This window comes from Hippocampus bargibanti, linkage group LG19 (genome assembly GCF_051943395.1).
Source record: "Hippocampus bargibanti isolate YZ-2025 linkage group LG19, ASM5194339v1, whole genome shotgun sequence".
In the NCBI taxonomy this organism is placed as follows: Eukaryota; Metazoa; Chordata; class Actinopteri; order Syngnathiformes; family Syngnathidae; genus Hippocampus; species Hippocampus bargibanti.
This window is the reverse complement of record NC_142752.1, coordinates 10,013,081-10,039,749: the sequence shown is the minus strand read 5'-3', so window position 1 is coordinate 10,039,749 and position 26,669 is coordinate 10,013,081. Positions and strand designations below refer to the sequence as shown.

Genomic DNA, 26,669 nt, shown 5'->3' with positions numbered 1-26,669 from the left:
GATAAAGCCTCGATCTTCATTCCTGCCATTTTGGAGAGACTTGCAGAATCAGCACAGAACTCGACAATGAAACTGTGGCCGTTTGGTGTGGCAGCTCTCCATTAATCACACGCCCTTTTACTGTAGCAAAAAAAACAAGTGCACGACAGGAGTAGTCTGAAAGTACTTGAAGAACATGAATAAGGTGTGGCTTTGGTCACACAATGTCAAAATATTCATCGGGAAAGGCCCGGGAACTGTTCGGCATAAGGCGTATTGACTTGTACATGCATCCAGTACACGTCACGTTTCTTTTTGCTGCGCCGCAGGTTTTGTTTTCGAATGTGACTCAAATACAGCTGGAGCGCACATTATGTAATGACATAATACAGTACGAGGACATCCTGAAGGCAAAGCCACCGAGACAGGAGGCATCAAAATCCCCGGCTTGGGCTTCATCCGTCCATGAGTCTTAACCGCAAAGCATCCTGGGAAGGCTACCCTTCAGCTTCAACACGGCCAGCGGCTTCCCGCTGACATTCAAATCACATCCCTTCCATGTGCCGCTGTGGAAACATTTCTGAGGGAATCTTATTCAAAGACAACAACGGAAGCAAGTGAAAGCCCCCTATGACATCCTGCTCGTCAACCAATCCAAAGCTGACAGGAGCTTTCGATACAGCACGCTGAGGGATTGTCACACGTCGACTAAATAATTCATGGTCGATTTATAAGCGACTACACTGAGTCTCATGGGGAGGAGGTGACTAGAACTGCCAGCTGATGAATTCTTTAAGCACACCTTTCGGTGGCTCGGGATCAGGTGTATTATTTAGAAGTCGGGGATGGTCCAGTTCTCTCTTGGGAGAGACTAATTAAAGTCAACAACCTCGCTGGTCACCCGATATTGTTATTCTTCTCACTGTTGTCTGGTTTAAATCTGCCCACTATCCACATGGTGACAATTCCATAAACAGGGGAGTTGCAGCATATTATCACACAATTGGAAGTAAAGGACTGAAAATGCATCTTCTTGTAGTGTCACTTATGGAAATGTTTCTCATTTATCACTCAGTAAACAAACACTCGTGAGTGGTGGACCGGGTCTTTCGTGATTCTGAGGCAACACTGCTACCTTGTGGATACGTTGATTCACGCGCCATTATTACTCTAGGAATGTAATAATAATAATAATAATAATAATAATAATAGGACCGACTGACATGTCTCTACTGTCTAGAAGATACAACAAATCTTTTTGTTCGCCACTTTGGTTCCTGCTGATTTTTATATTCAAACATAGGGAAAGAGATGATCATTTAGATCACAGGTGTCAAAGTCAAGGCCCGCGGGCCAAATCCGGCCCGTCACATCATTTTTTTTCGGCCCGCGAAAGCAAATCAAACTTGTTAAATTCCATGATGATTGCTAAAATCTGAGCCAAAATGTCATATTTTTGGATGTCAACCACAATAAAAGTCATTATTCTTGACTTCAGATTTGAAAACGAGTTATTCATTAATTTGCTGTGTGCTCTATATGTAATATTTGAAGGGATTTAAACATTCTAATGGGTTCCCCAAATTCATAACGGCCCTCGAGAGGAAACCATAACTACAATGTGGCCCGCGGCAAAAAATGACTTTGACACCCCTGATTTAGATATATATGCTGTGACCGGAAGATAAAGTATCTTAAAGGACTTTGAAGTTCTGTTTGTGATGTAAAGTAGGGAAAGAGATGCCCATTTCACGGTAAGGTCACAGCATTGTCATCAAATGGTGAGTATAGTTTTTGCTTTTTTGAATGTTGCTGTGCCGATCACCATTTTTTGTTTGGGAGCCTTTTAACTGAGTGAGTTGCTTGTTCTGTAGCCACAAAGGGACATAAGTCTTCTTGTGCCGGTCCCAAGCCCGGATAAATACAGAGGGTTATGTCAGGCGGATCAAACCTCTAAAGATGGAAGACATTGATTTGCTGTGGCGGCCCCTTGAAGGGAAAAGCCGAAAGGAAAATAATAATAACAACAGTAACAATAAATTGTATTTTTTCAAAACTCTCATGGGCACTTCACAGGATACGTTTTTTTCTGCGGGTGAGCAGCGGAAGCCAGACAGCATATGTAGCCAGTAATTTGTATACAATTATTAAAGAAATAAATAAATACATGAACAAATAAAGACATCAATACATAAATATATACATGGATGGGTGGATGGATGGATAACTTTTGTCATGTTATTATAACTGTGTTTTAAATGTCGGGTTAATGACCATTTCATACGTTTTCCTTATGAATTAAAAGTACACTGAACTTGAGAGTCTGAGCAATTCTCTCTTATTAAGACATGAAAGCTCTTTGATAAGAAATATCTCGCTTTGAATCATATTCATCAGGCCGATAGAACTTTTAGAGGAGAATGCACCATTAATTCTACAATTTCATCTATATTCAAATACTGGCATAATCATTTTGTAAAACAGGATTTAATTCTTTTCACAAGCGGCTGCCAGAATTGAACTATGCAATGTATATTTCCCTTTGTGATATTATCGCTTATTTAAAAGACGACTTTGATGCCCTCTTGTGGCAGGGGGAATTGGTGTTGACAACGATGGTTGGAATGAAAGATTTGGGTTTCAATGTAAGTTTAGTGTTTCAAATTGGGTCTTTTAACCTTGGCACTGGAGTGTGTAGTATATGACACACTGCCACATGACGTCGCGGCAGTGTAGTAAAGCAAAACCAATAGAAAAAAAACGTTATGAATTTCTACCTGAAAGGGAGATGAAACCGTTTCAATGATGGAGACTGATATTGACAGGATTGGATCGCGATCTACGTTGTCTGGGACTCACCAACTTATCACATAGCAACCCCACGAGTTCCTTGATGGTATTCAAGGGCAAGTTCGCCTCCTTTTTACTTTTGAGAGGAGATTGAACCATTAATTCCACAATTTCATCTCCATTCAAATACTCGCAGTTCTCCAAGTTAACCGCAAGACGGCGACAAATTCAACGCCACTTTGGCTCATGTGCAATACTGTACATTTGAATGCTCGTTAGAACAAAAGTCAATATTTGTTTTGATTGAATACTAAAGTGATTTGCTGGGTGACAATATGTCTTCCCACCATTGCAATTGTGAAATTTTTCAATTTGCATGTCTCTCCTCAGCTTTGAAAAAAAGTTCCCGTTCGTCAAAACAAGGCGGCGCTTCTCCTTCAAACTACAATTTTTTTCCACCAACCCTTTCGCACAGTCGGTCAGCCACTGCTTGCGGAACGTGCGATCGTGTAACAACCCAAGCGCCATGGAAGGAGTGTATAAGCAAGGAGAGGAACAAACCCTGTCCCCTTTTGTCAACTCGGAACCGGAGAGCCAGAGGCGGACGCCGCACAACAAGAGCAGGCGTTGTAAAATCATCTGTGCGGTATGTTTTGCAAAATACACGCTGAGCAATCGCTTGAAGTCCATTCAAGTCATCTAAGACAGACACCGCCTTTTTTGCTCTCAATAACTGTTTTTTAATGTAGTTTTTGGCCTCGACTGCTGTCCATACTTTACTAGTTAAATATCTAATGTCAAACACTCGAGGTAGGAGGTAACAAAGTCCATTCAATGACCTTTTACTCATTACACCGGACGAATGTTTGTCTGATTTATGGTGAATGCGTTGTGATGCTTAAAATGCCATGCTTTAAAAAATGCCAGTCCTAAATTCATAGTTATGACCGTGTCAATGATGTTGTCCCATAATGGAAAAAATGTTTGACACCTCTGGCGCACGCGCGGGAGTGTGTGTACACAGAAACCAAATGTTTTCACACGAACATAAAGAAAGAAAAAAAAAAACGCTGCAGACAGGCGTGTCGTTTACCCCTGGACTCCTCCGCCCTCCTTTGGAGGGTCAAAGGGGCTAGTGTGGGTGAGTGGTGAGCTTCTTTTTCCAGCTGCTGGTGAAATGCAATTCAGAGTAAAATGAAAGGACATTTTTTTTTGTGACTTTTTGTAGTGAAAAAGGGAACCCCACAATAAATCACACTTCACCCAAAATGTTAGGTGAGCCAAAACGAAAGATGAACTTTAAAAAAAAAAATCGCCTTGACAAAGCTAGTACGTACATTAAATGCAAATAATATACATACTGATTAAAGTCATTCTTAGTACATATGTAATATCTATTGTCACGATTGGATTATGGACTGTGATTGATTGTGTGCCTAATAAAGTAACCGCTGTTTTGTGACCAGCAGTCAGAGTTATGGAAGAGGAAAGGAAAAGAAGAAGTAGAAAAACAAAATACAGCAGCTGCTGGAAAGGCAGCCACTCTCGCGGCGCAATCTTGAAGTCAAAAGAACAAAAAAAAAACAAAAAAACGAAATAATATAACACAAAGACACAGTCATTCAATCTTCCGCACCATCTTGGTTGTATGAAGCAGTTCTACATTAAAAACAGGAGAGGATCGAAGTGTTCTTTTCACCAGTGGATCAGGGACATCATGGTGAAATGCACACATCTGCTACACGCTAAATGTTGAAAGCAAACACAAAGCTGTAGCATCCCTTGACGAAAAGAGATTGTCTCACATCTCCTGCCCCACGTAAATCCGCTTCAATTCCAAGCCACGACATGGACAGCGTTGCCCAATGAATACAAGGTCATATTTTCACCCACGGAGGTTTTAAGTCTACAGTGTTGAAAATAGCAACATATGTTGTTTACTCTTGGCGGAATGAAAAGGAACCAGAAATATTGCGCGGGCATGCTAAATGTGGGATATAAGGGTGAAGCGTACACATTGTAAAAACAGTTTCCTTCACGGTTCAATCCACCAACTGGCTTTAAAATAAACGGTGAATCACGCTGTACATTTTTAGCAGCGTGCCTCCCGCAAGCACCTTTTTTTCCAAGCTAAATGCAACAACATGGCACAATTCAATTGGTGACATATGTGTGCAAACTTCAGATTCCAATCTGTTGCTTCCTGGAGTACACATTAACAGCCACCCTGCATCTGTTAGTCATTCTTAACACTGCTATTTGTTAAACTGCACTCTCATTGAAGAGCTTTTTGCAAAAAAGAACACTGGAAACTATTTAATACTAATTGTAAAAAGTAAAAAAAACTATAATCTTCCAATCTAATTCCACCAAATGCCCAGAAAATATGACAAAAACAAAGCTGGCAGTGTATCAATTGCAGTTTTCCACCAGACAACCTGTTTACTTTAACAGACCACAAGGAGGCGCCTCCTCACCCCGCCCCACATCTCCCTATAGCTGTCAAATTCGAAATATGGCGACAAACACTGCGACCACAGCATATTTTCATACCCGTCCTAGAATTCCAGCTTGCTTTTTTGTTGTTGTTGTGCGTCTTCAGTTAAGAATCATCAAAAAAAAAACAGCAATCAGGAGATTCCAAAGTGACAACACCATGTTGCACAGTTACATTCTCTTTATGCATACTCTGCTGTATAAACATTTGTTTGCAAGTACAAAAATAAGTGTTGAACTTTGGATAAATGAACACAAAGTGACAAAAAGTAGCGAGTGTGAGACAAAGAAAGGCTCGTCTAATTTTATCTGATCTAAAAGCAGCAATTTTAACTCATTCACTGTCTGACATGTGCAAAAATGTGTCCACTTCAGTGCCAGGATTTTTGTCATTGTCATTCGAATTCCAGGACCAGCAGAATATTGAGTTTTAGGACTAAACATTCAATGCAGCGTAAGAAACCTTGGATTATCTTCTTTCATCAGAAAAAAAAAAGAGTTAATTCCTAAATATTATGGGTCTGGAGTTATATCAGCTTGAAATGTGGGTGGTAGTCCAAAATAGAATTCAATGCATACTGTACATATTGATGTATATAGTGCTTTAACAACAGCTGAAGAAGCTTAAAGGACAACTGACGCCTCCGGACAAGTTGTGTCCATAATTAAAAATCACTTCAAATGAGTTCTACTGAGCATATTTTACAAAGATTCCACTGCATATAGCTATATTTTACGTTTTAAGACTTACACTGAATATACAGGAAGTCTTATTTTCGAGTTGGTGATGATTCCTGACGTGATGTCACGTCAGAAACGCCCCTGACCGAGAAAGCGACACACAATGCATTTAGGGTACTTTGTTTGGTCTGAAAGCATCGTGTTGATCCGTGTTGATGTTGAAATTAGAAGGAAAACACATGTAACGCGATAGTGAATCGTTGTGTGTTGTACCAAGACTACTATTTGATAATAGTTGACACAAATTCCCAGCAGACAAATCAGCCCAGTTCCAACGGAGCTTGGGCGCCATCTTGTGCATTTTCTCGGATGCTAGATTCGAGTCCAGACGCCTCAAAATGATCCGGAAGGACTTCTTTAATCGATTGCAAATATTTATGCTTTCCTCTTCAGAACTGTTTGAATCATATTCATAACGGGATGAACAAGAAAGCATCTTCTCCGAATCTGAAGCCATTGTTTTGATTCGAGAGCAAGGCAAGGCGTCATGTAACAAACAAGAGGGCGGGACCTTCTGAAACTCTGGGGTCATTTTGAAGTAGTTTTCGGACACTAACTCATTTTTATTTGTGTTTTGCATTTGACTAAAAATATCAGCCTGCATGTTTTGGGTATTTTAGATGCTATAAAACGTTTTTCTGATGTCAGTTAGGAAACAAAAAAATGGTGTCGGTTGTCCTTTAAACAAAGCGCTAACGTGGACAAAAGGCAAATTATGCCCCTGGTGGAAGGGAAAAAAATACATTGTCAGAGGTCTGACCAGCGATTTAATCGCACTGCTGCAAGAAAAAAACAAAACCCGAACAAATTCAGGAATGGTGCTCCACATCATGCTTTTCAATTCCTGAATAAATATTGAGTTTTAGGACTAGATAAACATTCAATTCTGCATACGAAAACATAGAATCTCTTCTTTCACCAGAAAAAAAGTTAATTCCTAAATTATATGGTTCTGGAGTTATATGAGTTTGAAATGAGGGTGGCTGTCCAAAATCCAATCCAATACATACATATTGGTTTATATAGCGCTTTAACAACAGCTGAAGCTGGAACAAAGCGCTAACACGAGAAAAATATGAAATTATGCCCCCTTGTGGAAAATAAAAAAAATTGCCAGAGGCCTTGGCCAGCGCTTTATCGGCACCAAAGCATACATTCGGGAATGGCACTCTACGACATATTTTCAATTCCCGAATAAATTAGTAAATGACAGGGAATTAGTTAATAAAAACACTTATGTCAGAATCAATGGGATTTTGGTACACTACCATGGGTATGCGAGGCGGAGTCCAATCTGCCAAATTTCCAAGCTGGGGAAACTCGACTTGCCTTGACACGAAACTGAAAATGCGTTTATTTTTATACCGAGCGCATGTACGCTCATCTAAAAAATGTTTTGTTTTCTTTTTCCCTTTGTAGGTTGTGTTTATCTGCTTACTCATCATCATCCTTGCACTGGTAATACCCTACCAACGTCCACAAAACGGTGGGTTTGACTGTTCATTGCTCGAATGTGTACTTACTTTAAAAAATATATATATAATAATAATAATAGTCTCCTGCAATGCTCATGGAAACCTCAGTCCACCCCACCCATGACAGGGAGAGCTGTCATGGGTTGGGTGTCTTCTCTCTTCGCATCTTGACAATTTAAAGTCTTGCTTAAACCACCACACAAGAAGGCCAAGAGTGGTTTTTATGTTAGAGCTGGGATGGAAACAATTTGTGTACTTGACGTTATTTCGCTTGGGGGAATTTCATTTGACACAGCTATTTTTTAACGATAACAATAATACATTTCATTTATAAGCACCTTTCATGGTCACTTTACAGTCACAGGATAAGTTTTTCTGTAGGAGAGCAGCGGCAGCCACACGCGCCAGCGTTCACTCAACACAGAAATAACTCAAATAGATAGAAAAGAAGCTAGCTAGCTAATACATAGCTCATAAAAATAAAGGCATTTTATTACTATTGTACTACTACTACTACTACTCCTCTTCTACTACTACTACTACTACTACTCCTATTCTACTACTACCACTACTACTACTACTACTACTCTTCTACCACTACTACTGCTACTACTACTCTTCTACTACTACCACTACCACTACTCTTCTACCACTACTACTACTCCTCTTCTACTATTACTATTACTATTACTATTACTATTACTATTACTATTACTATTACACATTGTATTTATATATTGTACATACTATTATACATTGTATTTTTTCCCAGATGATGATGTGCACTGGCTGCAGCAGGTTGACTATTTGGCAAGTGAACAGCCAAAGTGTCCATCAAGGTAACTTGCACCATTTCACATATGTCTATTGCATTATCGTTACGCAATCCATGTCTCCACAGATGTGGTGCCTTGAAATGCAAACAAGCTGACGTACAAGTTTTTCCGCATGCAAGCCATATTTGAGTGCGTTTTTTTTTTTTTACTTTTACTTCCAAACTATTGTGGCAGGGACAAATTTATTCGGGAATTGAAAATATGACGGAGAGCGCCATTCCCAAATTTTTTCAGGTTTTGTTTATTCTTGTTTGGGTGCCGATAAAGCGCTGGTCATGGACTCTGGCAATGTTTTTCCCTTCCACAGGGGGCAGCATTTTCCATGTTAATGCTTTGTTCCAGCTTCAGCTGTTGTTAAAGCGCTATTAAAACATTATGTATGTATTTCATTGGGTTTTGGACAGCCAAACTCATTTCAACCTCAGATAACTCCAGACCTATATAATTTAGGAATTAACTCTTTTTTCTCCGATGAAAGAAGAGAGTCTAAGTTTTCTAACACTGTATTGAATGTTTATGTCTTCCTAAAACTCAATATTCTGTGGGTCCTGGAATTTGAGTGACTATGACAAAAACCCTGGCACTGGAGTGGAGACATTTTTGCACGTCTGGCAGTGAATGAGTTAATGCCACTCACAGTTTAAATTGCTTGTCGAACTAAACCTGCAACAAAGGTGTCCTTCCGCATTGCGTTTTTCATACAAACATAACTTTGCCTTGAAGACCGCTGGCTAAATGCTAACATATAGTGGGAAACGCCATAGACAGGCTAACAAGCAGCAACCGTCCAGTGATGCTACAAGCAATAAATATTCCACTCTGAGCTTGTTGTTTTTCCATCACACCAGATCATCCGCCTAATTGTTAAATAAAGTTGTTTCTTGTGTTACGGTTCTGTAAATAATGCCATCGGCTGGTGACGCCCATGTGTATTGCGAGTGAGTGGTGACCGTTTGTTCCGAGTAGACTGTTCTCAGCTTGAAGCTACGGAAAACAAAAACACCACTGTCTGTGGCTGCCATTTACAACATGGAAAAAAGTAACCGCTCCCATGAAATATTAGTTTTGGCGGCGGCACCTTTATGCTCATTTGTGGTGTTGCTCATGAGACTTTTGAAAGACTTCCTCATGTTGTGTTTTTGGTCTGGATTTATGAGCTTCTCCATTTTGGAGCTTGCCTGCGCAAAAAAATGACCTGTCTTATGTCAAACAAATATTGGCTGGCTAGCACATCATTTACAATTTTGATTGGCTGTGATGATATATAAACATGAACGTAAGACCCGCAAAGTAACCCCCAAGGAAAGCTTTTGAAAAGTCGGCATCGCGCTCCCCGTGTGACTTAGGCATTTCCTTTATCCCCGCTAACATATGCCGTCTCAGTCAGCATGATTCCTGCTACACATTTGTCCTTCTTTACTCTCCCTTTTGAAAGTCTCTCATTAGTCTTCCCACCCACTGCTCAGTTTCAACAGATTCCCCCTCATCCTGGTATCCTTGGATGGTTTCCGTGCAAAGTATCTGAAAGATCACAGCAGCCACATACCCGTCATCAGCAAGTTACGTAAGTAGCCCAAATTCCCATGTGGTGTGTGTGTGGTTGAGTAAAAACGTCATCACTGTACTGCAGGAGCCTTGGGAACAAGCGCGTCGCATATGAGGCCGGTATATCCAACAAAGACGTTCCCGAACCACTACTCGATTGTCACTGTGAGTATCGACTGAGCCTTATCCGTGCCCTGCAACTAATCCGTAAACCAGGGGCCATATTGTAGATACGGTTTCCTCTCGAATGCCATTATGAATTTGGGGAAGCCATTAGAATGTTTCATCCCCAGCACAAGTGCACAACAAATTAATGAATACCTTATTTTCCGGTGTATAAGGCGCACCACAGTATAAGGCGCACCCCCAATGAATAGTGTATTTTCAAACTTTTTCCACATAAGGCGCACCAGACTATAAGGCGCACCTTCAACGAATGAAAAATGTTTTCCAAATAAAATATATAAATATATAAATGTATCAGGCACACCACATTATAAGGCGCTACAGTAGTTTATATCGGTTGGTTATATGGCTGGTTAGCTTTCTAGCTAGTTAGGTCACCGAGTCTACTTGACGTTTGGATGAAAATGACCAAAAGTGAACCAGCTATTTGCTATTTATTAGCTGGCTAGCTAGCTACTGTATATGGCTGGCTCGCTGGCTGTCTAGCTGTATATCTATTAGTTATATAGCTATCTATAAGCTATTTATTGGCTGGCTAGCTAGCTTTCTATCTATTTGAGTAACTTCCGGGTTGAGTGAACGCTGGCGCGTGTGGCTGCTCGCCCACAGAAAAACAAATCCTGTGACTGTAAATTGACCTTGAGAGTTTTGAAAGGCGCTTAGAAATGTAATTTATTATTATTAATTATTATAATAGTAGTAGTTGAGGCTGGGGTGATGCAATACTTTTTCTACGGGGGGTTGAAGTTGGTGGCGGCATATAAGGCGCAGGGTCATACAGTGATAAATTGGCTTACAAACGTAATTGGTTCCCAGAAAGTGTGTGTAAGGTGAAATGTGTCTTCCAAACATTAATTTCCCATTGGAAACCATTAATATGAGAATAATCCATTCCTAGGTCCCCATAAAACATAATTTTATACTAACTAAGCCTTAAAACTACACAAAATATACCTTATTTTATGTATATTAAATGTGCTATAGTATTGTAATTAAATAAATAAACTGTACTGTATAATAAAGTCGTAAAGAAAGGGGGTGTGGAACAATGGCGCTGTTCGGCCGTGTGGTTTGGTGTTATTCCGCCGAAAACTATTCCACCAGCCATTGTGGCGCTCTGTGTTTCCCAAAAAATAATTCGTAAACCAAGATTATATTCTCGCAAATTTAACCTTCTTAAGGCGAAAAGTTTGTTAGCGAAAGCGTTTGTAAGCCGAGGTATCACTGTATTTTGAAGAATATCAAGGCTTTTGGGTGCGCCTTACACACAAATACTTTAACTAGTTTTCAAATTTGAAGTCAAGAATAATGACTGTTATTGTGGTTCACCTACGACAATTTGAACTTTTAATTCGGACTTTAGCAAGCATTGTGGATTTGCTTTTACGGGCCAAACAATATAATGTGGCGGGCCAGATTTGGCCCCCGGGCCTTGACTTTGACACCTGTGCCATTAACAAACAGTGCAACTCGGCCTCTGGCTAGCGCGTGATGTAGCCACCCTGAGCAGGAAGTTCAACTGTTTCTCACGAGCGCTTCTCGTGTAACTGCCATTTTTTAAAATTAGTTTTAATTCACATCGTTTAAATAGACGACATCATTCCTCGAAAGATAAAGTGCTTTGAGGTTGTTGGAATGCGGACTTGCATAGACTTGCACTACGGATTTACGATGTCAAAGTCAAAGTCAGCTTTATTGTCAAATATGCTAATATGCATGACATACAGCACAGATGAAATTACTGTCCTCTCGGACCCAGCATGTGTTGTCCTTAACAAAACTTGGCACTTTCTGGGTTTGTTGAAGGGGATAGCAAACGTATTGACGAATCTCTGATTTCTATTTGCTGCAGGGCCTTTATCCAGAGTCCCATGGAATAGTCGACAACAAGATGTACGATGTCACCGAGAATAAATTCTATAGCTTGAAAACTGATGAGAAATTAAACCCTATATGGTACCAAGGAGAACCGGTGCATACATTACTTTATTTGTTTTTAGTAGGGGGGGGGGGGGGTGCAGAATTATATATGATCAACTCTTTTTTGTCACTTCTCCACAGGTTTGGATCACCGCCATGCGGCACAAATTAAAAACAGGAACTTTCTTCTGGCCTGGTTCGGATGTAGCAATCAATGGCACCTACCCGGATTTCTACAAAGTCTATGACAGGTAAGAGTGGCGCCGTGCCCACTTTGAGGCCGAGACAAGTCATGGTGACTCAAGTGCTCATTTCTCCGTACAGAAGCACCACCTTTGAAACCAGAGTGTCAACGTTGTTTGAGTGGCTGGATTTAACTCCTGAAAAACGGTAGATATTTAAAGATACAGTAAAGTCTCATTATATCGATATTCTCGGGAGTCTGAAAAAATATCGATCGATATAACCGGACTATCGATATATCCGATCCTGCGGTATGTAAATTTTCTCCTTGCGTTCATAGAAATAGTATCGTAATAAGCAGTACTATCGATATAACCGATATCGATATAACGAGACTTTACTGTAATTATTAAACTCATTCACTGCCAGATGATATGCAAATATGTGTCCATTTTAGTGCCAGTGTTTGTGTCATTTTCACTCAAATTGCAGGACCCACAGAATATTGAGTTTTAGGACTACATAAATAGAATAAACATTAAATTCAGCATAAAAAAAACAAACTCCCTTCGTTCATCAGGAAAAAAAGTGTTAATTCCTAAATTACATGGATCTGGAGTTATCTGAGCTTGAAATGGGGACGGTTGTACAAAATACAATACATACATATATTCACAAAGCGCTAACATAGACAAAAGGCAAATGCTGCCCGCTTGTGGGGGGGGGGGGGGGAGACATTGCCAGAGGTCGGACCAGCGCTGTATCGGTACCCCCGCAAGAAAAAATAAAACCCGAACAAATTCAGGAATGGCGCTCCACGTCATACTTTTTAATTCCCGAATAAAGATTGAATATTCCCTTTTAGGACTACATAAACATTCAGTTCAGCGTAAGAAACCATAGGCTCTCTTCTTTAATCAGAAAAAAATGAGTTAATTCCAAAGTTATATGGGTCTGGAGTTATCTGAGCTTGAAATTGGGCCAGCTGTCCAAAATACAGTACAATACATACATATTGATTTATATGGCGCTTTAACAACTCCTGAAGCTGTAACAAAGCACTAATATGGACAACGCAAATTCTGCCCCCTTGTGGAAGGGAAAAAACTTTGCTAGAGGTATGACCAGTGCTTTCTCAGCAGCCCCCGCAAGAAAAACCAAAACCCAAACAAATTCCACGTCACATTTTTTCAATTCCCGAATAATGGCAGCGAATGAGTTAATTTCATTCAATCCCTTAAGGATGCTAAACATATTTATTTTTTATTTTTTAAAGACCAGACTTTTACACATTGTACCTGGAGGAGCCCGACTCATCGGGGCATCGCTACGGACCAGAAAGCACTGAGGTAAAACCTTTTGTTCACATGTCACTAAAAAGTCAGGTTGGGGAAAAAGACATGCTTGTTTGCGCCGAAATGTACTTTTTTTATTGTGTGTTTTTTTTATGGTCCGAATAGTGTATCCGCAATAGTGTATCGGCATTATAAGCATTGGGAATGTTGTCATGAATGAAAAATTACAGAGTAAATGATGCCTTTTTCAATGTCTTCTGTAGCTCATCGAGTCCCTGAAGAACGTGGACCGGATTATGGGGATGATACTGGATGGTTTGATGTACAGGGGTTTGCTCCATTGCGTCAATCTCATCATCATATCTGATCACGGTGAGTGATGAGCAGCATGCGACCGACGACTTTTAATCGGATTCACCGATCAAATAAGATAAATGTAACAAATCGGATGTTTCGCTCCTCATCCAAAGAGCTTCGTCAGCGAACTAAAGTCGTGCTGGTAACTCTGGCCCTATACTGTATATCTCTAATGGTGCCAGACGTCTGCTCTGATAGGTTGGGGGAGCAGTAGACTACTCCTGGAAGCTTTTTTTATTCCGTCCGATTACCTCTAATGTTCTATGCCTGGCTCTGATTACCCCATTAGCTCTGGTGTCACCCGATTAGCATGAGATATTTGTTTTTTTCCAGGCATGGAAGAAGCAACGTGCGAAAGGGCGGCGTTTGTGTCTTCCTACCAGAACCACACGGACGACTTCACGGTCATACAAGGCGCGGCAGTTCGTATCAGACCCAAACGCCTACCAGATGACTTCTTTTCCTGTGAGTCGCGAAAACGCAACTCACAATGCCCTCACCCCCTGCCCCGCTTCCGACAGGAAACCCGAGTGCCTTTTTTTTTCTTTCTCCCGCAGTCGACTATGAAGGCCTGGTGAAGAATATGTCGGTATGCAGAGAATTCCACGCGTGACTTATTGTAGCGATACAAGTGGCCGAAGGATTATCGGCTTGCTTTTGCCTCAAATGAGCCGCCGTGCGTTGATCCCGCCTGCTCGGTGTCTGTTTTCAAGTGCAGGATTCCCGAGCAGCCAATGAGGCCGTACCTTAAAGAGCATCTCCCCAAACGCTTTCATTTTGCCAACAATTTAAGGATCGAGAGAGGACACCTGTACATGAGAGAAGGATGGCAGGCGGCGCTGTAAGTCATCGGAATGATGGATTTTTGATTGACGGATGGAACTGCTAATGCGTGTCAATGTTTTTCAGACTCGCGAATACGTTTTTTGCAGCGAGATTGGAGACCTTAACGCATTCACTGCTATTCACAAATGTATTCGGAAATTGAAAAGAAAACGTAAAACGCCATTCCAGAATTTGTTCGGGTTTTGGTTCTTGCGGGGGTGCTGATAAAGCGCTGGCCATGGCCTCTGGCAATGTTTTCCCCTTCCACAAGGGGCAGCAATTCCCTTTTTTCCATGTTACCACTTTGGCCCGGCTTCAGCTGTTGCTAAAACACTATTTACACCAATATGTATGTATTGCATTGGATTTTGGACAACCGCCCTCATTTCAAGCTCACATAACTCCAAACCCATATTAACTATTTTTTTTCTGATGAAAGAAGAGAGTCCAAGGTTTCTTACGCTGCATTAAATGTTTATGTAGTCCTAAAACACAATATTCTGTGGGTTATGGAATTCGAGTGACCTGACACTGGAGTGGACACATTTTTGCACATGTATGGCCGTGAATGAGCTAAGGTGTTCTTCTTCTTTAGTTTATTGTTCCTTCCGTGTCGCCATTCTCACACATTTATTAAAATTATTTTTTTAATTCATAGGTAATGTGCTTCACGATACTAAACATTTTGTCATTTGCTTCCACACAGAGACCGCAAGGAAGTCAAATACTGTTCGGGCGGCTTCCATGGTTCCGATAACCTTTACGCCAACATGCAGGTGAGACAAAATCAGAATCAGAATACCTTTATTCGTCCCGCAATGGGGAAATTTGCAGTCCACAGCAGCAATTGAAGAGAGATGGGGTTGGGGTGGGAGTGAAAGGATAGAAAACAAGATATTCTAAGCATAACAAAATAAAAATGTCAACTGTATACTGTGCAAATGTAGTTGTGCAAAAACCGTTCTATAAACAAGACTGTACATAGTGCAGAATCAAGAAATGGATTTAGATATATTGCAACAACCCATATTTACAAGTGTCCAGTTTTTTTTTTTTTTTTTTTTTTCACATGTGATCATTGGGAATTGTGAAGCCTGACAGCAGTCGGTAGGAACGAGCGGCGGTACCTCTCCTTCTTGCAGCGCGGGTGTAATAGTCTCTGGCTAAAGGAGCTACCCAGAGCTGTCAGGATGGGCAGGAGGGGGTGGGAGGGGCTGTCCGTCATAGCTTTTAGTTTAGCTAGCAATCAAGCATAAATATTATTTTTCAACAGTGGTGGACTGCAAGGCCTTCTTTGCTGGCCTAAAAAATATTAGAATCACATACTGGTGATAACTCGTTCACTGCCAGACTATGTGCAAAAATGTGTCCACTCCAGTGCCAAGGTTTTTGTCATTGTCACTCGAATTGCAGGACCCACGGAATATTGAGTTTTAGGACTAGATAAACATTCAATGCAGCGTTAGGAACCTTAGACTCTTCTTTTATCAGAAAAAGTGTTAATTCCTAAGTTAACTGAGCTTGAAATGGGGCTGGCTGTACAAAATACAATACATACATATTGATTTATATGGCGCTTTAACAACAGCTGAAGCTGGAACAAAGCACTAACATGGAAAAAAAGGAAACGTTGTTTCTTGTGGAAGGAAAAAAACATTGCCAGAGGTCATGCCAGCGCTTTATCGGCACCTAAGCAAGAACAAAAACGAACTAATTCGAGAATGGCGCACAATGTCATATTTTCAATTCCTGAATAAATTTGTCAATTGGGTCCATAAATTCTTATTCAATAATTCTAAATTGTCTTATTCTTCCCGTTGCGCTGCTTCCAGATAAGTGTTTTCGTATTTAAGCACTTACCCAATCACATTTCAGCTATTATTTGTTACCAGGGTCAGAAACGTACGTGGATACCTTCACAATCAGTTTTGCACAAAATAAAATCGATAAAACTGTTGCTTTAACCAATTAGATTTCATATTGGCGACACCAAGGCCGTATTTCCTAGCCAACGCTGCCCTCTAGTGGACTTGTTGTTCACACCACATTTTTTATGAGTCACAGTCACAGCTATAGTCACAGATATAGCACTACTGAAGGCCTAGGTGTGAAATGCACAGCTCACCACTGTTTTTCAAAGAATCATATGAGATATGGCAGGTCTAAGTCATGTGATTTTAGTGGAGTTTCACATTCTTCATCCTGTTTGTTAGCAGAACTGGAATTTTCTGGTTAGTTTAGCTCTCATGCAGACTAAATATTTTTTTTAACGACTAACTACATGCCATTGAATTCCAAACCCTTTCGCTTCCCCCCCCAGGCAATCTTCATTGCTTACGGTCCGGGATTGAAGAGGGAGACGACTGTGCCTCCTTTTGACAACATTGAATTATATAACCTCATGTGTGGTAAGTGGCTGTCAGAGATGTTTGCTCGGACACTGTGAACAAAGGCTCAATCGCATGAAGATTGTCTTTTACTGCCGGAAGGGGACTCAGTTTTCATGAAGCCACTTTACGTGAGCTTATTCGACCGACACCCAACCTCTGCCAAGCCATTTATTGAGAGTATATGCAAATTTAAGTGTTACATTAGTAAAACTTCTTGATTTGAATACGACACCCCTGGACATCCCAAACGCCCACATCCATAAATCAATAGAACATAGACATTTTAATGGGTTGTATTTCCATTAACTGATAGATTTGTAACCTGTCTAATGAGCTCCTCCTGTGAAGGAGTTTACTAAGTCCTAAATTACGCCCAAGGTTCTCCTACCTGAGGATGACAGTTTAACAGGATGTGTCTGTTCATCTCAGATTAACCCTAGATTTGCTGTGCTTCTATTGTGGGCCTTGTATTCGGCCAACTAACCATACAACAGCATGAAACATTTAAATATGATTATTCTGTTCTGTCGATTCGCTATCAGTGGCACAATTATTATTGGGACCACAGTGGAAATGTTATCATGAGCGTGCGCTTCATAAACGAAGCTTCATGAATGAACAAGGTACAGAACATATTTGAAATGTATCCCTAGACCTTCTTGGCATCCCTCCCGCTCCGAACAATGGCACGCACGGCAGCCTGAACCACCTCCTCAAGCATCCCATCCATTTCCCCGTTCACCCCGCGCAGCTCTCCCACGATATGCCCTGCGAGGCTGCCGACTCCAGCCCACTTGTCGACCTCAACTGCACATGCAAGCCACTTGGAGAAGGACAACAGGTCAACTTTTCTTCAATGAATGAAGCACACCTTCAATGATATCATTTAATAATAGATATTAGCTAGCTAGCTATTAGCTAGCTAGCTTTTAACTTATACAGGGTTGCGTGAACGCTGGTGCGTGTGGCTGCCACTGCTCACACAGAAAAAAACTTGTCCTGTGACTGTAAAGTGACCTTGAGAGTTTTGAAAGGCGCTTAGAAATGAAATGTATTATTATTATTATTATTAATAGATTTTAATTTCCTCCTCCCTTTAGGGGGAAGACCATGACACGATTACTGCAAGTGAGAATCTTTTTTTTAATTCATGCGAGTTGGACAATTTCATAAAGAAAAATAACAATGTGTGATTTGCCCTTCGTGCCAGCCTGTGTTGTATTTTTAGGCATTTTATTTAGGTCATAAAGCTTTGTGGGCAGCAGTTTGGCGCTTTAGAATGGGATTGGTTTAGCCTTTATTATTCTCACAGTGGAGAAATTTACATTACACTGCAGCAAAGTGATGAAAGTAAGAGGAAAGGAAAGGAAGAAGTAAAAAAACTAAATACATGAATTTTGAAACCAAAAAAGAAAGGGGGAAAAACAAATAATATGGTGAGAAAATGGATAGAAAACAGTGAAATTTGGACCCATTTCAACTTTGATACAGTAAAGTCTCGTTATATCGATATTCAAAGGAGTCCGAAAAATATCGATATAACCGGGACTATCGATATATCCGACCCTGTTTGCATGTAATTTTCTCTGTGCGTGCATAGAAATAGTATCGATATAACCGGGACTATCGATATATCCGATATCGATATAACGAGACTTTACTGTAGTTCAAAAGCAGAGTGTAGACTGGAAGGTTAAATATCCCATCAATCAGGCTCCACAAATAACCCGCACAAGTCATCTGTACACTTGATGCAAAAAGCTATTAACCCAGCTAAACAGATCACAATTGATGAAGTAGATACAATTATCACAGAGAAAGCACCTACAAGGGATCATTCCTCAAGATGGTGAAAGAAGCCTATGTTCCTCCAAGTGTTTAATTGCTTAGGAAACCAGACACTCCATTCCATCAAGCCATTAACGACCATCACAAAGGTAAATAAAATGACTTTATTGTACTGTACAGTTTATTTCTTTAATCATAATAGTATAGCACATTTATTATACATAAAATAAGGTATATTTTGTGTAGTTTTAAGGCTTAGAAAATTAGAAAGTAGATAATTATGTTTTATGGGGACCTGGGAATGGATTATTTTCATTTTAATGGTTTCCTATGGGAAATTAATTTTTGGGATACACACTTTTCACCTTACACACTCTGTCTGGGAACCAATTAAGTTCGTAAGCCAAGGTCCCACTGTTTTTTTGTTTCATTCTCATTTTAAGTCATGACATTGTGAGATGATATGCGGCTTTTCTCCCGCAGCTGTCAAATCGAGCTTACGTCGCCTGCACCATCCTTTCGGCGTTCCCAGCGTCGTCCAGCCGGACGCAACTTTTTGTCTGCTTCACCAGCACAACTACATCACAGGCTATAGCCACGATCGTCACATGGCTCTCTGGGTGTCGTATACCATCCCAAATCTGGTTAGTCTTTTATCTCTATACATAGCCTGGCCTTGCGGTGATGCAGGTTTGGATGGGGAGGCAGGGTTTGACTTTTACTGCCGGAAGTCCTCCTCCAAGCTGTTCTTGGTCACAATGCCGATGGAACGACAAGGAAAACTTGTCTTGATTTAAGATTCGCACAGCGTAGTATTTCCTGATTAGAGCTAGCCTCATATTTGAGCTCCATTTTCATTTGTTTATTTTTTTACTAACACGAATGAACTTGACAACCATATCATACCCATAGCTTCATTAATTTTGGGTTACCGTTGCTCTTTATTAGACTTTACTAGTTTCAAGGCCGCTTATATGTTATTGGAATGTTGTTTCTAACTCCAGTTGCTCCCCTCCGTCTGCTACCAGACATGATAAATAGCACTATAACATTTCCCACATACCAGCCAGCGTTGTCATGACAATGTGGTGGCGTCGTCACGCATTCCAAGTGATATTTTGAACCTTAGTGCTTTTTTTGTTTAAATCTGTAGTCTAATTAATTGCAACTCAAGGTAGTTTCCATTTTGGTTAAAGGACAACCGACGCCTCCGGACAAGTTGTGTCCATAATTTGTAAAATGTCTTCAAATGACTTCTACTGGGCGTATTTTACAAAGATTCCACCGCATATAGCTATATTTTACATTTTAAGACTCGCACTGAATATTCCGGAAGTCTTGTTTTTGAGGCGGTAACGAGTCCTCACGTCACGTCACTGAAGGAACGCCGCTGAATCGAGAAAGGACACATTGTAGTAGTCCTTTCATTCACGTCAATGCATTTTGCAGTCCTTTGTTTGGTCTGAAAACTTCGTGTTGATCCGTGTTGATGGCGAAATTAGTAGGAAAACACACGAATAACGCGATGCTGAATCTGTGTGTGTTGTTTTGAGCATCTATTTGATATTTCCTGACTACAATTGTCAAAAAGGAATTAATCAGCCCATTTCCACTGACTTTGTCGCCATCTTCTGCCTCTTTTTGGTGCTCCATTTCCCCCCTCAGATACTTCAAAATGACGGAATAAATTCTTTAATCGATTGCAAACATGTATGCTTTCCACTTCAGAATTATTTGAATCATATTCTGGATGAAATCATATTCTCCGAAATTGAAGCCATTCTCGAGCAAGGCAAGACGTCTTGGCGTGACACCACGAACAAGGGGGCGGGACCTTCTGAAACTGGCCACTTCCGGTTTCAATTTATTGCAGTTTCAGCACACTTTAAGTCATTTTTATTGGTGTTTTGCATTTGACAAAAAATATCATACATTTAGTTTTGGGTATTTTAGATGCTATAAAAGTTTTTCTAATGTCAGTTAGGAAACAAAAAAGTGATGTCGGTTGTCCTTTAAGTGACGATTGAAGTGGTGGTCATGTTATATCTACTGTCCAAGTAACAGTAACAATGTCCTTATTGTCATGGTGAACCTGATTTGCGTATTTTAAACGTTCATCAAGGGTTCAAATGGGGGGTGGTGTGGGGCCTCCCACATGCTCCACCCATATATACTGTATACTCTTAACATTATATTTTGTTTGACGCTATTGTTGTTATATCTATCCAACATTTATTTAGCAAACTACATTTATAGATAACTTGAGAATAGCCCTATTTTTTATCTTTCAGGCCACAGAAAAGTCACTGGACCCATCTCGGGAGGCATGTATTCGCACTGACATCCGCATACCCCCGGCCACGAGCCAGATGTGTGCTCATGACAACATGCAAGGGCTACTCTATCCCCACAGTGAGTCTGTCTGTCCGTCTGTTTACTTGTTTATTTGTTTGTGTGTATTTGTTTATATGTTGTTTATTTTATTGTTTATTTATCTATTTATTTTTGTGCGTATATATTTGTCTGTTTGTGTATTGTTTATTTTTATTGTTTGTTTATTTATTTATTCATTTACTCAAACACTCACTTATTTATTTATGTTTGTGTTCATGTATTTACTTGTTTGTATATGCATGTATTTATGTATGTGTCTATGTATTTATTTATGTGTTTATGTTTTTATTTATTTATTTATCATGTGTTCATCTATCCATTTATTTATGCGCGTATATATTTATTTATTTGTTTATGTATTGGTTATTTATAATTTGTTTATAATTTGTTTATTTTTTTAATTTATTTATTTATGCATGTATGTATAGTTTTATTTGTTTATTATATATTTATCTATTTATTTATGTGTTTGTGTTCATGTATTTGTTTACTCGTGTATTTTATTTCTCTATATATCTATTTATTTACGTACATATAGATTTGTTTGTTATTTTTTTTTTATTTATTTATTTACGTGTATTTGTTTATTCATGTATTTGTCTATGTATTTATTTATGTGTTTATTTATTTGTATTGTTTATTTATTTCTCATTTATTTATTTATCTATTTATTTATGTGTGTGTATTTTATTTGTTTGTTTGTGTATTGGTGATTTTTTGTTGTTTAGTTATTGTTTATTTATTTGTTTATTTATCTACTTTTTTGTGTTTATTTATGTTTGTGTTCATGTATGTATTTGTTTCTTTGTTTATTTGTTTCTTTGTGTGTTTATTTATGTATCTGTGTATGTGTTTATCTGTTTATTATTTGTTTATCTCTTTTGATTTGTTTAGTTGTTTATTTGTCTGTTTGTCTATTTATTTATTTAAACAGATATTTTATTCAAGAAAATCTTCGACTTTCACCATAGTGTATAATACTAAAGTGTTTTTTTTTTTCCCCCAATGCCAAAGACGGTACGCCCGAATCACTTATCACAAGCAACATGGTGCCAATGTTCCCCGCATTTAAAGGTGAGATCTATTCATCTTGGTGTAGGCAACGTTGCCTCTCAAATAACTGCAGATGCAACTCGGTGCAAACGTATTGGGACAATTGAAGTTTGAGTTTTGCCTTCCTGTCGCACAGGATCCAAAGCATGCTCCATCATTTTGAAAAGTAATCATCTCCACTCTAAATGTGACGTCGAGAAGCGTACATAACAGGATGTGCATTTCTTTCTTACATCAGATGTTTGGAACTATTTCCACGGTGTCTTACTCCCAAAGTATTCTAAGCAATTCAATGGTGTCAACATTATGAGCGGGCCCATATTTGATGAAGATTACAATGGAAGAGTCGATGCCTTCAAGACCCTTGCGCCGTAAGTCGCTCACACATTTCGCTGGATCTGCTTGTGTTTCAACTTTAAAAGTACAAATTCTTCATCAAAAATAATCCAATAATGTGCCTTCTGTAACAATGTGGTTCTAGGTCAATTTATTTCTGCTCAATTACAATAACGGCATGACTTCCCTCTTTCCTCCAGTAATGAGGCCGCCATGCCCACGCATTTTTTCCTGATCCTGACCAGTTGTGGGAATTCCACGTTTGGTCCTGGAAACTGCGAAGGCCCCCTCAGAGTCAAATCATTCATTCTACCACACAGAGATGACTACACCGAGAGCTGCGGCGTGAGTATTGCCACCAACCCGTAACAGAGACGCCTGAACGGCTCCCCCTTCTAAACTTATGTCAACCTCCCCACTTACCCTTGTTTATCGATAGACTGGATCAGATTTATCATGGACGCAGGATTGGATGCAGCTGCACGTGGCCCGTGTGCGTGACATCGAACTGCTGACTGGACTGAGCTTCTACCACGACAGGTTGTCCGTGGAAGAGACACTGCAGCTCAAAACTTTTTTACATAATGTTTGAAGTTCATTAACGGTAGGTTAGATGCATTTGGTCCACTCAGCGGCTTCACTTGGTGCCTCATTTATTAAAAAAAAAATCCCTAATGTTCAGGTTTAACTTTTTTAATTATTTTTTTTATTACTAGGATCGAAGCACTTCAAATGATTGTTGTACATATTCAATGCCATACATCAGTTGTAGATTTTGTTTTTTTTATCATGTTATATTATTACTTCAGTTTGCCTCTGGAGATCAGAACCAAAGATGGGTTATTTCAAAGTTCCTTAGCTGATATGTGTGTCCATAGTCTTGAAGGAATCCTGCCTCCTAAATGCATCTCAGTGATTTGAATATCATTTGATTGATCAGTGATTTGAATATCATTTGAAAATTATTTCAATCCTGTATTTAACTCATTCACTGCCAGACGTGCAAAATGTGTCCACTCCAGTGCCAGGGTTTTTGTCATTGTCACTTGAATCCCAGGACCCACAGAATATTGTGTTTTAGGACTAGACAAACATTCAATAAAGCATTAGATTCTCTTCTTTCATTAGAAAAACCAGTTAATTCCTAAATTATTTGGATGTGGAGTTATATGACCTTGAAATGAAGGCAGCTGTCCAAAATACAATGCAATACAGTAAAGTCTCGTTATATCGATATTCAAGGGAGTCCGAAAAAATATCGATATAACCGGGACTATCGATATATCCGACCCTGTTTGCATGTACTTTTCTCCGTGCGTGCATAGAAATAGTATCGATATAACCGGGACTATCGATATATCCGATATCGATATAACGAGACTTTACTGTACATACATATTGGTTTTTATAGCGCTTTAACAACAGCTGAAGCTGGAATAAAATAACATGGAAAAGAGGAAATGATACCCTCTTGTGGAAGGAAAAAAACATTGCCAGAGGCCTGGCCAATGCTTTATCAGCACTCAAGAAAAAAAAAAAAACCCCGAACGAATTCAGAAATGCCGCTCTACGTCATATTTTCAATTCCCGATTGTGAATGGCAGTGAATGAGTCAACATTCAAAAACTCAAACCCATTATGCATATGAAAATAAATACATAGAAAAGTTTCTAGAAGTGTCCAACTACCTTCTGTAATAACTCGAAATGGGCAAGTACTGTTACAAACTATCCGTAACAGGCCAATATTGATCTTACATCAATATATTGAGTACATAGAAAGGATGCTGATACTACTCACAGATATTGAAAAGCTTCCTTGGTATCAACAATGACATTGATTGGCAAATTTCTTGACATGGTACATTTTTCCTCCTCACCTTGCCATATAAGATCCATGTTTTTGTTTTTCTATGTTGGTCATAATTTCCTCAACTCGTGAATCTTGGCACGTACCCATTTGCACATGGTCACACATTTGACTGCGTAGACCTTAGAATGTAAAGTGCCGGTGTGTGATTGTGTGTGTGTCTATATATAAATATAGTGAATTTCTGGACTTGTCTTTGATACTGCTAAAGTGTACATTAAACATGTTGCTTGAAGTCATGGAAGGTTACATAGCAGGGAGGAGACTGTTGAAAAAAAGTGAAGATTTTATCAGAGCATAGTTAAACACATTCGGTTCTTGTGTGTCATTGTACGTCCACTCTGTGCCCACAGTCCAACAATTTTCCTTATGGTCAAATATTATTAAATATACTGTATTAATGACAGTACAAATCCTTGATTGTGCTATTAAAATGTTTTTTTTTTTTATAGAACAAAAGTGTTTTTTCCTCACAGTGTTGAGCTGTGCATTTTTTTAATTAATAAACACAAGAGTGAAACTTGTCAAGGCTGAATTACTTTACTTTTGTTATTGTTGTTACTATAATATTGTAGACTCCTTTAAAGCCAATCATAAGTACGAGTACAATCATTTGATTTTGCATCCTGTCTTTAAATCCCTGTCGAGTGAAAATGTTTTCTAAATTTGACATATCATTCAGATGCATCTGAAAAATTCTTATCCTGTGACTGTGAAGTGTCCTTGAGCGTTTTGAAAGGCGCTTATGAATACAATGTAAATACTAAAAAAATCTGTGTGACCCTGACATCCTACATTAGAACTGCGCACCCCCATCATAACTCTCGAATTATCTAAAGAAAAACACACCCAGGAAGTGTTCGTGACAGATTGCAGAGGTGCAAGTACACGCATAAAAGAAGGGAAGCAAAATGTGTAGGAAGGTAGCGACGACATCTGCACGCTAACTTCTGTTGGGTCCGATGAGCCAGAAGGTAAGTAAACACTTGTAGTTTGTACTACTTGCATTTTTTTTACATATCATGACAATTATTCTCCATTCGAGGATGGATATAAACAAGCCTGAGATGTTTACTGTCATTTAGTCATTGTGGCTTGTTTTTTGAGACTGACAGTTGGGTTTTGGTCGGAGACTTTCCGGAAACAGCATATGGTGAGGAAATACATACTGGTTTATAGTCTAGCACTCTAGCTGCTGCATGAGCTGCTTGGATGATACAAACATTACATTGCAATGCATTTTAACCAATTCTCTCCAAGTGAAACTGTAGTCATTGACATTTTTCCCAGCCTTTCAATGCACCAAAGGAAACATTTTACATTAACTCTAATATTACCGGTCAATTTTACCCGTTTCCGTTTTTGTGTTGACTGAAGCACTGGATATCCTTTCTTTTTCCTTTATTCAAAACAGTTCTAAAATATCCCAGTGGGATAGAATATATGTCTCTCTTTTCAAGTATGATTATAACATCTCGGATTCAGTTGTTGCTGATGTCTTCTAGTATTTGACTGTTTTGTATGGATTTTTACATACGGGTAAAAGTGACCCATGATATAATCAACGTGATTTTTTCCCAACATTATATGAAGGTTAAAAATCCAGTCACACCAAACAAATGTCGCAAAAAGTGAGAGTATATCTACCACATATGAATTGAATGAAACATACTCGGGTGACCGGGGATTATTAGAGTTTGCGCCGCCTAGTGGCAGATCCTTGTAATGCATAGAGAGAAAAAAAACGACCGATATTAAATGCAGCATCATTTTTTTAGAAGTCGAAGGGATGTCAGAGTTGTTCTATTAATAATCAGTGAACCACTGTAAAATTTTCAATCTATAAAAGGGCCCACCCAACACTCACATAGACTCATTTGCATATGAACAATCAATTGACCTTAATAAAGAAACAGAAAAACAAACCAGATAGGAAAAAGGAAATCACTTCCTACCTTAGTGTGGGAGGAGGAGTCTTGCTTTTCGTATTTAGTTACTCTGCATCTTAGGTTTGGTGAAAATTGCAAGACGTGCTTCCAAATCCTGCGGTTTTGTGTGACCGAAAAGTTTTTTTTTCCAGGGAAATCCGTGTCCCGTGTGCCGTTTTGAAATGTGCCACTCCGGGTTCTCTTTCTTCAACACTGCCACCCACCGTGGATTGCAATTCAAACAAGATGGCTTTGCATTTAAAAAAATCATTAAAAATTCAAT

The 26,669-nt window shown here is 39.4% G+C and overlaps 1 protein-coding gene across 2 annotated transcripts; it reads left to right on the top strand.

The window, feature by feature from the left end:
* The first annotated feature begins 3,255 nt into the window (after positions 1–3,255).
* On the top strand, positions 3,256–24,963 carry enpp1 (ectonucleotide pyrophosphatase/phosphodiesterase 1). 2 transcript variants are annotated; one of them, XM_089022382.1, is made up of 23 exons: positions 3,256–3,415; positions 7,426–7,492; positions 8,254–8,320; positions 9,784–9,881; positions 9,948–10,027; positions 11,901–12,020; positions 12,110–12,219; positions 12,293–12,358; positions 13,428–13,500; positions 13,710–13,818; positions 14,137–14,268; positions 14,361–14,392; positions 14,517–14,644; positions 15,335–15,404; positions 16,949–17,036; positions 17,672–17,859; positions 18,119–18,146; positions 19,290–19,450; positions 21,098–21,218; positions 22,215–22,274; positions 22,492–22,624; positions 22,790–22,934; positions 23,029–24,963. In XM_089022382.1, the coding sequence occupies exons 1-23, from the start codon at positions 3,296–3,298 to the stop codon at positions 23,179–23,181; spliced, it is 2,349 nt and encodes a 782-aa protein (XP_088878508.1). In that variant the 5' UTR covers positions 3,256–3,295; the 3' UTR covers positions 23,182–24,963. The 2 variants fall into 2 exon arrangements, 1 of the variants encoding a protein (XP_088878508.1); XR_016118505.1 differs by lacking the exons at positions 18,119–18,146; positions 23,029–24,963 and having other exon boundaries at positions 22,790–22,931.
* Positions 24,964–26,669: the final 1,706 nt, after the last annotated feature.